Source organism: Meleagris gallopavo, chromosome 1 (genome assembly GCF_000146605.3).
Source record: "Meleagris gallopavo isolate NT-WF06-2002-E0010 breed Aviagen turkey brand Nicholas breeding stock chromosome 1, Turkey_5.1, whole genome shotgun sequence".
In the NCBI taxonomy this organism is placed as follows: domain Eukaryota; kingdom Metazoa; phylum Chordata; class Aves; order Galliformes; family Phasianidae; genus Meleagris; species Meleagris gallopavo.
The window spans coordinates 180,036,808-180,053,408 of record NC_015011.2 but is presented as its reverse complement, the minus strand read 5'-3'; the positions used below and the strand labels follow the sequence as shown (position 1 = coordinate 180,053,408).

Below are 16,601 nucleotides of genomic sequence, written 5' to 3'. Positions count from 1 at the left end.
CTGAAGGAGCTTGGATTGTTCAGTCTGGAGAAGAGGAGACTCAGGAGAGACCTTATTGCTCTCTATAACTACCTGAAGGGAGGTTGTAGTGAGCTGGGGGTCGACCTCTTCTCTTGTGTAACTGGTGATAGGACTAGAGGGAATGGCTTCAGGCTGCACCAGGGGAGATTTAGGCTGGATGTTAGGAAATACTACTTTTCTGAAGGAGTGGTCAGGCACTGGAATGGGCTGCCAGGGAGGTGGTGGAGTCACCAATCCTGTTGGTGTTCAAGGAACGTTTGGATTTTGTATTGACGGACATGGTTTAGTGAGAACTATTGGTGATAGGTGGATGGTGGACTGAGTGATCCTGTGAGTCTTTTCCAACCTTGGTGAGTCTATGATTCTGTCATTCAGTGAAATGTGGCAAAACAAGAAATGTGACCATTCATTTCAATAGCAATTTTTTAACACAGAAATTGTTCTCTAGAACTTTCAGAACATTCAGAAAGCAGCACAATTTATTACTATTTGGAAAGATCTGAGAGAGTGCACTTTGTTATGCAGTACGAGATCCACTTCTTGCAAACCAGACTTCCTTCATGAGAGTTAAGTTACACCAAAACAATTATTTTAAAGGTATCAACAGAAGCATAGAGATTTTGTTAACAGAAAGAACTATGGCATCAGCAGGCACTGCTTTTCCTGAAAGGGATATGCTTGAGAGTGACTCCTGGGTACTTGTAGATTGATGGGTGTGTTTTCATTAACATTCCCTGAAAAACAGGGATGGACAATGAAAGAGAAGAGTTCCTTCAGCTTGGTAACCAGGGAAATAAGTATGATATACAAAATCTTAGAATATTTACATATCTAACTGACAATTAAGGTATGAAAATAGTATCTTCACATATAAGTTAACAAGTTTGAGAGCAAGTCTCAGTATCTTTACTGAAATTTTCACCAACATATGTGGTGCAATGGAGAACAGATATTAGCTCACTCTCACACCACTTAAAGCCACTGCTGAGTTTCAACCCCTTAAAATATGAAAACAGTTCATCACTTACAAGGAATGCTGGAAAAAGGCTACTACTGAATAACAAATCTAAGTTACAGTCCTACAGAAAAAAGCCAACAGATTTTGACCATGATGTGGTATGCCTAGCAGTAGTTGCCTAGCTGGTCAGCATGTTACCAATAGAGTGGAACATCAGACATGAGAAGCTTTTATGGAAAATATGTGAGAAAAAGTTCTGAGGAAGCAACTTGTTAAAAAAATCTAGGGGGCTAACAGCATCATCTCTTTACTGAGTTTCTCAGCTATAACAGACTAACAAGAATATGTGCATACACTGCAGGGTCTAAGAACAGTTCCTAACAGGACTCAAAACCATGCACCCTGCAGCTTCTGTTAGGTTACGTCAATTTAACTTTATATGCAGCACACAAAATACCAGGATGGAATAGCCAATAGAGTACCTAACCCTTCCCAGTCTTCAAAGTCTACTCTACTTGCCCCATGGTAAACCATGCATCATGACTCTAGATAACTCCTGCTTTCTGTTGTCAGATTACACTGGAAGAATTCTTGCTTAGCTTGCATGGTCACATTAATCCATTATTTCTATTTTTTTAGTTACTGCAAGTTGTTGCCATTATGTTTGCACAACACAATTTGTCATTTAAGATCTCGGTAAGTTGCCTCAGACAGCATCAGAGAGAGCAGTGTGGGGCCAAGCGTGCACCTAGATGGCTATGCCAGCCTCAGACCCTGTGACACCAGTTATGTGACTCATCACCTACTCTCTAAAGAGGAACGACTGCTGTGTTGCAAATATAGTCAGGATTGCATAACATTTCCCCTGCTGCCTTACAACAGGCTATAGTGATTCCTCACAGGGAAAATAAGTCTTTGCATTTGGGTCCTTTTCATCATAACTATTATTCTAAATGGTTGGACTTGCTAGTGAATTTACAACAAGCAGCAAGGAAGGTATGATGCAAATCATATGTGTTCCTGTGTAACATAGACTTACCTTTCCAAATATTCCCACTTCAAAAAGTCTCAAGACCTCCTACCTTCCCAGTGATACAGCTCAGCATCAACAGGCAGAGCTTTTGTTTCACAAGTAAAAAGATACTGATCTGTTATTTTTAAGAATAAAAGGAAGCCTGAAGTGAACAATGCCACAAGAATGGAAGGACTGATTTGGTAAAACTTTAAGTTATTATTCAGACAGATGAAAAAAAGATATAGGATATTCTTAAGCATTAGTTTACAGACCCACGGATTTAAGCATAATAGTCTTTTAGATTATTAGAATCTTGAAAAACAAGCAGAGGTGAAGTGCATACAGATAAAATAGGACATTCAATTTTTTACAAGGTATCTTTAAAAGAGCTGTACGTTCACTTAATCAATTTTTTTCTTCTTGGAAACTGTCTGCATCATTCATGAAGTTTTCAAGATCATTACATTTCTGCAAATAAAATAAAACTTGTATTACTTTATCAAGGTATAACAAATTGTGCGAAAAATGCTTTCTATGTTTCTCTTCAACACATTAAGAAGCATGCCAATAACAATTCAGAAGCAAAGATATCTGAAAGCTTGCTAAATGTACTCCAAGTTGTCATAGAATGGCCTGGGTTGAAAAGGACCACAATGATTATGCAGTTTCAACCCCCCTGCCATGTGCAGGGTCGCCGATCACCAGACCAGGCTGCTCAGAGCCACATCCAGCCTGGCCTTGAATGCCAGCCTGGCCTTGAATCTTAAAATATTGTTCATCAAGTGTTTCTGAATAAATCAAAGTACTCCAGTGTAGAGAGAAAAGTGTTCTTGCTGTGCCTCATGTATGTTTCCAGCCTTCAGGAGTTACCGCTTAAGTTTGTTGTGGTGCTGCTTTCAAATGAAACAGGAGTCTGCCCAGCACAGCCCCAAGATCATGCAGCTCCCAGAAAGCTTGATGGCAGGAGCTGACAAAGCTGTGTGTGAAAGCAGCGGGCATACATGTTTGAGAGATTGAGTCAGCAGAAGTGAATGAACAGTTAGGCTAAGGTATAATTAGTAAAAAACATTAACTCAGAAATAAACCATTAAATCAATTAAATTAAATCTTATCTCAGTTTGATTTTATCTGCTTGAGAAACAATAAATCAAGTAACTCAGTTATACCTTCTGAATCCACCCCGTTTCTTCCAGCTGGCTGAAAAGTCGTTCAACTGTGTCTTTAACTGGTTCATCCTCAACACCGTCCAACTTGGTAATGGAGCTGCACTCCACATATAACTTGTACTTAAAGTGCTTCAAATTGTGATAAACTTTGGTACGATTTGCACACACTGCGCCGACCTTCAATACCTACATCAAAGTAAACTCATCAGTTTCTCAGGTAGAACAGTGATCATCTTGAGGGTATAAAGGATGGATTAGTCAGCCTATCTAATAAAATGTTATCTGTCAGTCTGGGAAGATTTTTTCAATAACGAAATAAGTGATGCTACGTGCATAAAAATAAAATGCAGATTTCACTATCACTGCAGAACAATTTTGTTGCAAGCAGGCAGCAAGCAAGTCTATGCAATGGCAGATTATCAGCACTGTTTTCTTGCAAAACCTGTACAAAGTTCTGTTTATAATTAATAGCATCTCTGTTGTCTGCAAGAAGAACTCTATAAACTCACTAGCATTTTAGGTGACCATCATACTGTGAAAGCAGAGAAACTGCCTGATGACTTTTGCTTTGAAAGTGCAGGCCTGTTCTAGGGACAGGAAACACCAGTTCCAGTGTTCTGTACACTGAATAATATATAGGTTTTTTTCGTACAGACATATGAACATAGATACATACACAAAAATGTATTAATAAATATCTATATCATAGAATCATAGAATGGCCTGGGTTGAAAAGGACCACAGTGCTCACCTAGTTTCAACCCCCTGCTATGTGCAGGGTCGCCAACCACCAGAGCAGGCTGCCCAGAGCCACATCCAGCCTGGCCTTGAATGCCTCCAGGGATGGGGCATCCACAGCCTCCTTGGGCAACCTGTTCCAGTGTGTCACCACCCTCTGGGTGAAAAACTTCCTCCTAATATCTAACCTAAACCTCCCCTGTCTGTGTTTAAGACCATTCCCCCTTGTCCTACCACTGTCCACACTCCTGTTTATACACTCCCTTCAAGTACTGGAATGCCACAATGAGGTCTCCCCAGAGCTTTCTCTTCTCCAAGCTAAACAAGCCCGGTTCCCTCAACCTTTTTTCACAGGAGAGGTGCTCCAGCCCTCTGATCATCTTAGTGGCCCTGTATATGTTAGTCTAGGTCTGGCTGGCTTTTGGATTCAGATTTTCTACCCTCCAAAGTAAGAGAATTAATACATGAATGAAGAAATTTAGGTCTTCACAAGAGAAACTGATATAGCATTAGTAAGAAGAGCCAAAAAACACTGACAGAAACAAGCTTCAAGGGCAACATTGTTTTGGACTGATGTTACATCAGTCCAAAGTTTGTTACATCTTCGAGAGTAACAAGCAGGTAAATGGCTAAAAGTCAAAATTCTTTGCATCAGTAATACAGTCTGCAATGGTGTTACTGCTTCACAACACACATGAAAGTTTCAACTAACCACTTTCTATACTGCAAAACCACCAGTTCTGAGGCACAACAGCAATGTCCTTTGTTGCAGCTGCAGGTAACCATTTGAATATTCTTTTTAAAATATTAGAAGTTATCAGTTTAATCAATGCTCACATCCTGCATTAGGAAACTTTCCTAAATGCATGATCAAATGGCTGTGTCTGTCAGCAGCCCCCTCTAACATCTGGCCTTTTTGTACAACCTCACCCTGGCTGTATCTACTGACAGGAACTGACAGAAAAGCATATTTTGTCTACATAATTTTTATAAATATAAATGCAAATTTAAGGTTGTGTATTTTTTTAAATACCTAAATGTACTTTATTTCTCAAATATATTAATCAGCAGTTTTGGTGATATAAACAGGTGAAATATCACTTAAGCCAATAGAGGCAAGCTAACTTAAAAGCACATTCGATCTGACCTAAAATGTCTATAAACAGACAAGTTAAGCAACTTGAGATAACAAAAGATTGCTACTACAGTGTAATTCTCTTGTAATCATGTCTATGTACCCATATGCAGCTCCACTTTCTAGGCATGCCCAAAGCTGAAAAGCTAAGGCTTGTGTTTGGTGCTATTGGTGCTTCTAATGAGCAAGACGTAATAACCAAGGCAAAACCTTGACTTCTTCAAATTTCTAACATGTCAAATAATTAAGCAATCAAAAATCGAAATGTGGTGTTTCATAGGGTATTCTATAGCTTCTGAAGTATTCCAAGTAATGAAGTGTGGTGTCTGGAACACTACTTGATAGAAAATAGGAGATAGAATTCTGCATTCCGATAGCCTGCCTGGCCTATTTCTTGCCCTGTGATAACAGCTAGCAGGACATGTTTTGGAACGTGGATAAGACACAGGAAAAAACACCAGAACGTACATGTATTACCACACAACTTCTAGCAGTCAACGATTAAGAAATTCTATATCACCCCAGTTATTATATTCCATAGCTTGGAATGAGTTTCCCCAAAAACCTGTCTAATCCCTTCTAGGAGCCAATTACATTTTTTTTTGTTCTCCAGAGTACCTTGTGGTAATGAATTTCATGGTTTATTTTTGTGTGAGGTGTAAAGAATTTCCAGACTGGAGAAGTGCCAGACGAAAAGAGAAAAAAAAAAAAAATCATACAATTATAACACATTACTTACTGCGTTATAAAGCAAGAGAGATTATCTAAAAATACAATGTTATTTCAGAATGCAGCTTTGGAAAGAATCTCAGTACTGTACACATTCTAATTTGTTCCCCCTCGCAGTCCTCAGTGACTCTATCCTAATGCTTAACTTATCTCCTCAAGCTGGCTGTATCAGCCAAAGCTGTGTTAAATCACTTTGTATGGAATGCAGAAGCATAGCCTGACAACAGCATAACATGTAGTGACTGCATTCATGCCCTCTAAGCATAGATATGAATAGAAATAGAACGACAGGTCTGAGAGCAGAAAACAGTTCATAATCCAGGTGACACAGGAACAGAGAAATGTGGGGGACACCTAAACTGTTCAATTCTCTTTGACCGTGGAGGGATGAGAATTGGCAGCTACTCACAACAATCATTGCAAGCCTAAGCAAAACTAGAACAGCTGTTTCTCTTCAGGCCTATTGGCAAAGCAGAATACTTTAGAGACGAGAGAAAAAGGAAAGTTTTATGCAGAAGAAGGGTTGGAGGTCTGTTTTTGTTCTCTACACAACCACTTTTCTTGGGTACTTTCAAAGAAAACTTTAGAAATAGCCCAAATAAGTATTTCCATTCAAACTGATCTGGCAGTTCTGAACTGCCTTCTTTCAGTCGATTATTTTCTTGAAGTGTCAGTTTTATGTAGCTCCCTTAGCTCTTTTTGTTCTTTCTTTTCCCTCAATTGGCAGGACAGGCTGATCAATGCACTCCTAGAAGAGCTTTGAAAACCAACTTGAAAACAGTACCTTTAGCAGCCTCAATTACAGGTCACTACAGGAAAATGAATGTTGCATTAGCAAACCATTAGTAAAAATTACTGCAAAGTGCTCAATCACTCTCTCTCCTGGGTCTGTCTATTCTCCAGCCTCTGAGCTACATTGAGTATGCATGTGGCATCTCACCAGATGCTGGGCTATGCAGGATAAAGAAAAATCCTCATCTTCTATTGAAGAGAATAAAAATGAGCTAGAAAGAAAGTTTAATGTTCAGTGTGACATTTCAAGTGTTTTCCAAAGTGAAGAACAACTGATGCAGGAGAACATTTGGACAGTAATACAGGGGTTTTTACCCAGCTTCCAATTTAACTGTGGAAATATCAGTAAGATGAAATTTCTGCATTAGTCCACTTATTATTTCTGCTCAGGTAAAGTGCACACTTCACATAAAAATAGATTTTTAAATTAGTGATCTTTCTTGCATTGAGGTCTCTAGATGTATAACAACGACTGTACAAGCAAGATGGCTTCCCCACATTCTAAGGACTTAGTGTTTTCCTGCAATAAATAAGGGGAAAAACCAAGTTCTTAATTATCATGCAAACTGATACTAATCAAAGCAATATTAAGAACTACTGTTCAGCAGGTTCTGAGATCAGTTTTAAGAAAAAAAACCTGCAGCACAGGTTTACCACACTACGCATGACTTGCGGAGCCCGTTATTGTGACATGATAATCACAATGACATCCCTCAAATGTTCAAGTTAGAATGTTGGCAGAGATGCAAACAAGCTTCAGTAAGGTGTACTTCAGCAAGGTAAGCTTCCAGTTTGTTGAGGACTTTGTGTAAGAAATCCAATCACACCCTATTTCAAAACATGCTGTGCAAACATCTCGTACTGACACTTTTGTCTTTTCAGCAAGTACTGAAGTGCTTCATCTGTGTCCTGAAATCATTTTAGATGTACAAAGTAAAGGAATACACCTTCTACATGTCCTGAAAGAGAAGAAAAGCAGAACTTGGGCATCAGCTTGGTACAGCAGTATCTTATACTCGACAAATTGTGTTTTGAGTTTATCATAAGAGGTCGGGAATTACATTACTTAGGAAGGCCATATGCAAACATAATCATAACAAATGCCATTAGCTGGAGATCCCTGAATACTGGTAATACCCAAGTGTCTTAAAACTCAAGGTCTTCAAAAGTCTCAGCCCTGAAATGTAAAACCTAGAAAGGCTGCCTAACGCAACATTATGGAACAAAGATAAATTTTCTTCCAAGAACATAATTTAATCCAACATATCCTAGTGAAGGCAACAGACTGGAAAAAAAGATGCAAGACTACTGAAAGGGAAATGTTTTCTACCTTGAACTTGTTCTGCAGCAAAGAAAAGGTTCTAGTAGAAAACACTGAAGTAGTTAGAAACAAGCCTTCTCAAAAGAAGATAAACAATTTCAAGTGTCAGCAAAAATGAGACATCAAGATACTTTCTCCCGAGTGAACAGCTACATGGGGAATGGCAGATGTGAAAACATCTGAAGAATAAAGCAGTAAAATCCTGAGTAGGCTGCACTTGGATGTTATGGTGACAGTGGCACTATTTCACTCTGCGTTCTGACCTACAGCAAACACGCACAGTAGGAACACTCCAAAAGTACTACAGTAGGCATGGAATTAGCAAACCCAGTGACCCAACATAGAATAAACCTTTTGGGCAACAAAGTAAAAAACACAGCCATTCAATGGAGATGATTGCCCATTACACAGAAAGTTGCTTTTATAATGTTTCTGAAAGCTAATTAATGCAAGACTCCCGCTGGGAATGTCTTAAGGGCATTATAGGCACACCGAAAGGTAAAGGGCTTTCAAGTCATCCAGTTTCATTGAAAAGCCATTCTGATATTTAGAACAGATGCAACTCTGAGGCAGATGTCATTCCTGATTTAAAGCCTCAGACTCCTGGTGCAAGGGAGATAGGATCTACTCAAGTATTTTTTTTTTAAAGTCACAGTATTTCTCAGGTACTTGCTAAAAAACCAGGAATGCCAGGCACATTCAAAGCAACACTCCGCCCTGTAGTTTTTTTTACTGCTATAGATGATTCTCATTTCTTTAAAACACGCTTTAGGATTTTCAATCATCTACTGAATGTTCTCTGACCACAAAAAAACTACTGAGAAATAACAGATGAGTGCTCATATTATAACTTCAGTTAGTAGGCAGATCTTCATATGTGCTGTCAGCCTCGATGACACACAAAAGACAAGTGTGCTCAGCAGGCTATGTAGGATACCATGAACCCAGAGAGCTTCCTTCCTCTCCTGAATACAACTCAAACTACAGAGACTTGAAACAGAAGAAAAATTGAGATTAATGTTGATTTGGATTGAATGCAAAAACGATCAATGAAACCAATCTCATGCCAGTTAGACAAAACTAATGAAAGAACTACAGGTCTTCCATCAATTTTCTTCTTATGGATGTAACATGTGGTAGAATTATGCTTGTAATAGAAAACAAAATAAGTAAATAAATAAAGCTAGGTTTAGAGTCTTTTTTTATCATGAAGTTCAGCTCACAATTGGATACACTTACTAGTATACTTAATGCAGTGTAAGTACACATGCTGTAATAGGTACTAATATTAAATGGCAAAACAGCTGAAAACAAAGTTATTGGGGAAAAAACAAAAACAAAAACCAACAATTTATTTATTTGGTAAAACTCATTTTTATGTGAGGTTATTTTTTTGAGACCTTTTCCCCAAGATGTAGGGACTGGGGGGGGGGGAGGGAGGGGGTCAAAGGAGAAGTGTCCACTCCTCCTCACTTTCATAAGAACTTCCTTCACAACTCCTAGCTAAATCCAACTGCAAAATGGCTGTCACATTTTAAAAATGAAGGGGAATTTAGACTTAGAAACACAGTAGCTGACAGGACTTCTATTTGTATGATTTTGCATAACACTAGACAAAGCATTAAAAAAATGATATAAGTTGCTTGTTTGAAATTACCTGTTTGTCATCTGACATGAAGTCATCTGCTTCCAGAGTTCTACTATTATAAAGCTTTCCAAACAGTAGCACATTAAACTTACAATAACGATTCATTTCACATGCCTGACAAGACATATTCGATGGATTTTTCAAGGTTATGAGAACACCTGGGTAACAATCCACACGCTCCTGAAAAACACATTTCAGATAACATTAAAGAATTTCCATGAACTTGAACAGGTTGCTAAGTACTTTCTACTCACACAGAATTAAAGTAAGAGAAACGAAGATTCAAGTCTGAAATCTTTTGGCATTCAGTTGGGAGCATGTACCTTCTCAATCGTTTTCTAACACTTCAACACTTCTCTTTAATTTGGCTTCAGTTCTAAAGACTTGCTCCTGCATCCAGGCCTTCAGTTCTCTTTCATGCCTCCCTCCCTGTTGGTTTTTTGGAGGGTGTGAAGGTGGTTACTCTCTCAGTTGACCTACTTCAAATAAATGCACTGTACCTCACCACTGGCCCATACTTCATTATTAGGGGGATTATTAGGTCAACACAGCTGTAACACTAATAGTATTCTACTAATTCATATACAGTGACTAGGCTACTGTCTAAAGGCCTCATATCTTTGAAGCTGCAGTAGATTCACGATGAACACACTAGTTGTTCTTTTTGTTGGAGGAAGATTTTAATTCTGTTAGAACACTGAATGATTGCCAAGAAGTCCTCAGAAAAGCACCTGGTGAAGTTAGCAGAAGAAGCACTGAGGTCACTGAGAACATACACATATGTGGTTATGGTACTGCTACTGAGAATTATACTACTGAAAGAAACTGCCAGTAAAAATATGATCTGGAGACCACTTCACTATTGTAGTTACAGCAGATGCTACAAACCTTGTACCGGTCTTTCCAGCGGCTTCTAGAGATTAAGTTGTCAAGGCGGGGCTGAATGTAACGGTCATCCAAATAATGAAGTGAGAGCAACATATCTTGTGCATACTTCTTTTGTCTTGTTCCATCTGTTCAGCAACAGTCATTATTGATTGGCTGACCATCATATGTTGTACATATTTCTTCAAGTAAAATTTTCAAGGACATTATGCTTCTGTATATTGAGAACCATGAATGATTCTAATAAATTACTACTGAATTTACTACTGTTATCCATGTAAGTGATCCATGCATCTTTGATCACAGAATCATAGAATGGCCTGGGTTGAAAAGGACCACAATGATCACCTAGTTTCAACCCCCTGCTATGTGCAGGGTCGCCAACCACCAGAGCAGGCTGCCCAGAGCCACATCCAGCCTGGCCTTGAATGCCTCCAGGGATGGGGCATCAACAGCCTCCTTGGGCAACCTGTTCCAGTGTGTCACCACCCTCTGGGTGAAAAGCTTCCTCCTAATATCTAACCTAAACCTCCCCTGTCTGTGTTTAAAACCATTCCCCTTTGTCCTACCCCTATGCACCATCGTAAACAGCTGTTCCTCATCCTGTTTATACGCTCTCTTCAAATATTACAAGGCCTTCTGTTCTCCAAGCTAAACAAGCCCAGTTCCCTCAACCTTTCTTTATAGGAGAGGTGCTCCAGCCCTCTGATGAACTACTTATTTATTTTAAAATTACACCTCACAAGAAGTACATGAATAAACTCTACAATCATGGTTAAAGTGAAAAACTGTCAACCCAAATGGACAACCACTCACTTGAAAGCATTTAAAAGAATGGAAAAGGAAAATTTAAGAAGTCTTGCTTTTCACCCAATTTGTGTAAAGTATTTCTGACTATAAAGAGAAGGTTGTAATCCATGAAAACAAACTGCTCTGACTTGCTTCCCAACAGAAATTTTGACAGTACTCCTCTCCTCCATCACTTCTAAGTAACACACAGAAGGTGACCTTTACCCTTCAGCAGCAGTCACATGGCTGCTGTTGAGCAACAAAAACAGTTTCAAATGTTTACTCAAGCAAATGAAATAAAGTATAAGAAGATAAATGAAACAACTACTCCACAGTTATCTCCCAGATACGTGCTAGACTCTAGGATTTAAACAGGACTTCCACAGCTACAAGACAATTCTTACTGCCTCAGGCTTTAATATGTGCAGACATGCAAACTCATTCAGTTACCTTTCCTAATCTTTTAGCAATAGCATTAGCAAAGGAGCAAAAGAGAGAAGGTCCACTGGCTGTCTTAGCTTTCTATATAAAAACTGAGTTGTCATTGTTGTTATAACTACTTACAATCTACTGTTCTCACATGTATGTTTTCAGTAAGTCAACTACAGTGAAAGCTTGAAAGACTGTGACAGATTTTTAAAATGTTCATAATAAAAGGCAAGTCTAACACTAAATTAGCTGCTGTTAATTATTTTACACTGAGACACCGACTTCCATGAACTCAGAAAAGTTCATTCTGTGTTTTGAAAATGTGTCGTCGGTTATGCGAGGTCACGCTCACAGCATATGATATTCCTTAGAATACAACCTCTAATTCATCCTCATAGCTGATCTGCCTCCCTTCAGCACTTGGCTGATGCTTTCCACAACCTGACACTGACAGTCCATCTCCAGAGCATCCATGTGGTGCCTCTGAGCCTACTTGTGGAGCTGCCATTTGGCCCCACCAGGCCATGTGCTGAAAGCTGCTTCCTCTGCCAAGAAGGACTGCCTGCTGTTGAAATTTACCTCAAAGAACAACTGTCAAAGAAAAAGAATCAAATATAGAATAATTGTCGTAACTAAAATCATCTGTTAATTCTAAGCATGCACTACTGTATTTGTAATGTGATGTACTTACCATACAGTGAGCTCAGAAAAGTGTCATCAATTGCATTTATGAGGAAAGCCTTTACTATTCTTTGGAAATGTTCATAAGGGCTACTGTGGCAAACTGGGAAAAAAAAAAAAACACAAAAAGAATTTCTTTAAAAAAAAATGAAAAACGTGTCAGCAATCGTCAGATTTTTTTTTAATGACTGCAAATATAGAATTTTCAAGTCATTTACGTATGGGACTAAAAATAATGTTAATGTCCCATATCCAAAATTCTCATTTAAGATCTTACATTTAAATAGTGCTTCTCATCCCAGTGATCTTAACCAATTTTAGCACATCCTAAAGTCACACCTCCTTTCATCACGAGCCCACAGGAAGAACTACAACCACAAACATAACAAATTGTTCTATGCATAGCAGGAATTACTGCAAACCACAGAAGGTTGTGATTTTTTTCCTAACTTTCTTTCAAGTGCATACAATTCTGCTCATATCTTAATGGGGAAGAAGAACCAGAATTGCTAGTAGCTACCTATGATAGCAATGACTATCACACTATCCTGGCAGTACAAACCTGCTTCTAAAATAACATACACAAGAGGGGAAATAGCATAAACTTCTGGCTCAGGCTTCTCACCAATCCAGACACCAGTTTTACAGGAATCTGACCAATGTGAGAGGCATTCTGACTGTGCAATTGGTCTAAAACTGAGCAGAGAATTCAGAAACCTCAACAGCCTTAATGCATGAAAAAACAAAACAAAACAAAACACAACACCAACCTCCTCCTGCAAAACAAACAAACAAACAAAAAAACCCCACAAAAATCAACAATAAAAAAGCAGAAGACCCAAACTAACTGAAAGACTCCTATGTTACTCTTCAGAACAGAATTCAGTCAGAATTAATGCATCTGCTCTTGGGGTATATATCACAAGACGGAGGTTTTGTGTCTCAAAAAGAACAGTTCCATCCTAAAACAGACCAATTAAAAAAAAAAAAAAAAAAAGAGAGATCACTGTAACAGTGTTCCCCTTTCTCTCTTCCAACATATACCCTCCCTTTAACAAGATACAGAAGGACTGTAAAAGTTTACTGTGGAAACCGTGACTACTTTCACAATAAATGAAAGCCTTTCAGGAATGTATCCTTTTAAACTATCATACCCTGTTAGGTAGCACTATTTTGTATTTAGAGCCCACGAATGCTTATTTTGGCACTAAAAGAAGGTTGTAGGTATAGAATTGTGACACATTTTTGTCTTACAGTGTGGGACGTAGTGTGCCAGCAATTCGCGATTTGATACATTTAGTTCTTTCTGCCTTGGATGTTTCTCACTCTCAACGTGCTCCACGTTGTCATCATCATCTTCGTCATCATCAACTATAAAATCTTTCAAGCTCCCATTGTCAGTTTCGCTGCCTTCTGATGTGAGGAGCAATTGGCAGAATGGTTCCTCTTCTATTTCTGCTTTGCCATCAGAATCCTAATTGAATTTCAGAAATTATTTAAAAGCAAATAAATTACTTTCAGTGCTTGCACTAAGAAAGTGTTACACCTACTGGACAAGGTTTTGAGCTACTAATAACACCAACTGTTCAGTTAACAAGAAATAACTTATTTCCAGAAATACATTTTTCTGTGCTATGTGACAATTACTTTCCACTTAAATCAGCCCTTTGCATGTATCTCACTCCAGTTACATAGACCAAATAGGAATCAATAGCATCAAGTGAACCTGAGCTATCTAAGTTACTCCAAAATATATTTTGTGTCTTGAGAAAAATCACAGAATCATAGAGCGTCCTGGGTTGAGAAGGCCCACAGTGCTCACCTAGTTTCAACCCCCTGCTATGTGCAGGGTCACCAACCAGCAAACCAGGCTGTCCAGAGCCACATCCAGCCTGGCCTTGAATGCCTCCAGGGATGGGGCATCCACAGCCTCCTTGGGCAACCTGTTCCAGTGTGTCACCACCCTCTGTGTGAAAAACTTCCTCCTAATATCTAACCTAAACCTCCCCTGTCTCACTTTAAAACCATTCCCCCTTGTCCTATCACTATCCACCCTCATAAACAGCCGTTAAAAAATAATAATACCATACCCTCAATAATAACAAAAGAATTAAAAAATAATACCATACTCTTCTCACATGTCTATTCTTTACAGAGAACTGAACACCAAAGATGTTTTTTTTCCCCTTCTGACTACACAGGGAGAATATATAAAATCACAGAATCATTGAATGGCCTGTGTCAAAAAGGGCCATAATGATCATCTAGTTTCAACCCCTCTGTTGTACTTAGGGTCAATACCTGCATTCTAAATTGCTCAGTCAACTGAATGAATGAAAAACTAAGGGGGAGGGGGAGGAAGAAAAAAGAGAAATTTTTAAATCCTCAGCAATCAAAATTAAACTAAAACAAAAAAGGTTTTCTAGATGATGATTTTTAGCAGTTGGTATTATTATTTAGTTAATAGGTAACTACCACTGAAATGTGATAGGGTCAGTAATTTCTCAGGAATAAAACCAAAAGCAAAGAAAAAATCCTACTGATTCCTATCTCTTACTCATCATCTTCCCCTGAATTCCCAGGGAGACCGATTTTCAACAACAAAATCCAGACCTCGCAGTTTTCACTCCCAGAGCAGCTCCGAGTCACCCGCTGTTTTGCGAGGTCCTGCAGCTTTGCCAGCACTTCCCGTTTCCTCGTAGCAGAAACATTTTCTGCAGGGCTCTTTTTACCAAACTGCTGTTCTTGGGAACTCTCATCTTCATCGATCACACAGCGGCGTTTAGCAAAAACTTTCCTAACAAGTACATCGCTGTCATCACTGTCCTCACTGTCCTCCAGCACGGAGCTGCTGAACCTTTTACGCTTTCCAGGCACGACGCATTCATCGTCACCATCCTCCGTTAGTTCCCCACCGCGGCTTTTCTCCTCCTGGTCGGAAAGTCTGCCCTTCACATCACTTTCATCATTTTCACCTTCTGACACGGCCGACTCCTCCTCCTCCGAGGTAAACGAGGATTCCTCATCGCTGTGGAACAAGATCAGTTCCCTCTTAGTGCGTCTCCAGTCAACTCGGGATTTGGACGGCGGCTCGGCTCCCGCTGCCTTGTTTCTCGTTTCATATCTTCTGACGAACGTCTCCATGGGGAAGCTGTGACGACACACCATAATACAAACCCGTATGACAAGGCCACGTTACGCCATACCAAAACGAGCACCGCCTCCCATCGCGCTCCCTCGGCGGCCACGGCGGCTGCGGGACGCACGGACCCCCTGCCTCGTCCCGGCCCGCCGCCATCCCCGCTCCCTCAACGCCCCACTCACCGTTACCATTTCCCGCGCTCCGGCGCCCGAGCGGATGAGGAGAAGCTACCGCCCCCCCTCGGGGTCCCGCGCACCGCGATTGGCTGATTGTCACTGTCACTCAACTGCCGTGATGTTTACGGAAGTGATGGAAGGCTGCGGGAAGGGGATGATAGTCACGTGGGTTGATCAGGTTCTGTGGATAGGGGCGCGGTGCTGAAGAGACGGAGGTCGAGGGTTCGAATCCTCTCCCTGCCCTCAGAGCCTCATCTAGCAGGCTGGAGTAGAGCTGGGGAGCATTGGGCTGGTTTTGATTGCGTTTTAGCCTGGCCAGGTATGTTCCTGAGGCTTTATGGGCTATTAGGAAGAATTCTTTACTATGAGAGCAGTAACACATTGGAACACGTTGCCTGCTGAGGTTGTGGATGCCCCTTCCCTGGAAGCATTCAAGGCCAGGCTGGATGGGGCTGTGGGCAACCTGGTCTAGAGGGAGGTGTCCCTGCCTGTAGCAGGGGGGTTGGTACTAGGTGACTAAAGGTCCCTTCCAATCCAAACCTTTCTATGATTCATTCCATGAAAGAACCTTCAGAGATCCTCCAGTTCCTACTCCCTGTCCTGGATAGGGGCACCTCTCACCAGATCAGACTGCCCTGTGCTCTATCCAACCCTGGCTTTGAAAGTCTCCAGGGATGGGGCATGCACAGCTTCTCTGAGCAACATGTTCCAGTGCCTCACCACTCTCATCATGAAGAATTTCTTCCTTATGCCTTATTTAAGTCTTCTGAAGTTTATAACCATTCTCTCTTGTCCTATCATTACAGCCCCTGAAGAATAGTCCCTCACACAGGTCACCAAGGCCTGGCCTGAGGCTTCCCGATGGAACAGTTTCTTCTCAGCTGTGCACTTCTTCTGTCTTCAGAACAAACTTGATAAATTTAGCACGTTCAACCCCCAGATGACAGGGAATACGGAAACAGAGGTTCTTGCAGCT

The 16,601-nt window shown here is 40.2% G+C and overlaps 1 protein-coding gene across 1 annotated transcript; it reads right to left on the bottom strand.

The window, feature by feature from the left end:
* Positions 1-482: 482 nt before the first annotated feature.
* CCDC82 (coiled-coil domain containing 82) lies at positions 483-15,716 on the bottom strand. The gene is made up of 8 exons (XM_003203498.4): positions 15,632-15,716; positions 14,921-15,458; positions 13,562-13,781; positions 12,318-12,410; positions 10,412-10,536; positions 9,533-9,703; positions 3,161-3,346; positions 483-2,462 (listed from the first exon to the last, which is right to left on the bottom strand). The coding sequence occupies exons 2-8, from the start codon at positions 15,449-15,451 to the stop codon at positions 2,400-2,402; spliced, it is 1,389 nt and encodes a 462-aa protein (XP_003203546.1). The 5' UTR covers positions 15,452-15,458; positions 15,632-15,716; the 3' UTR covers positions 483-2,399.
* Positions 15,717-16,601: the final 885 nt, after the last annotated feature.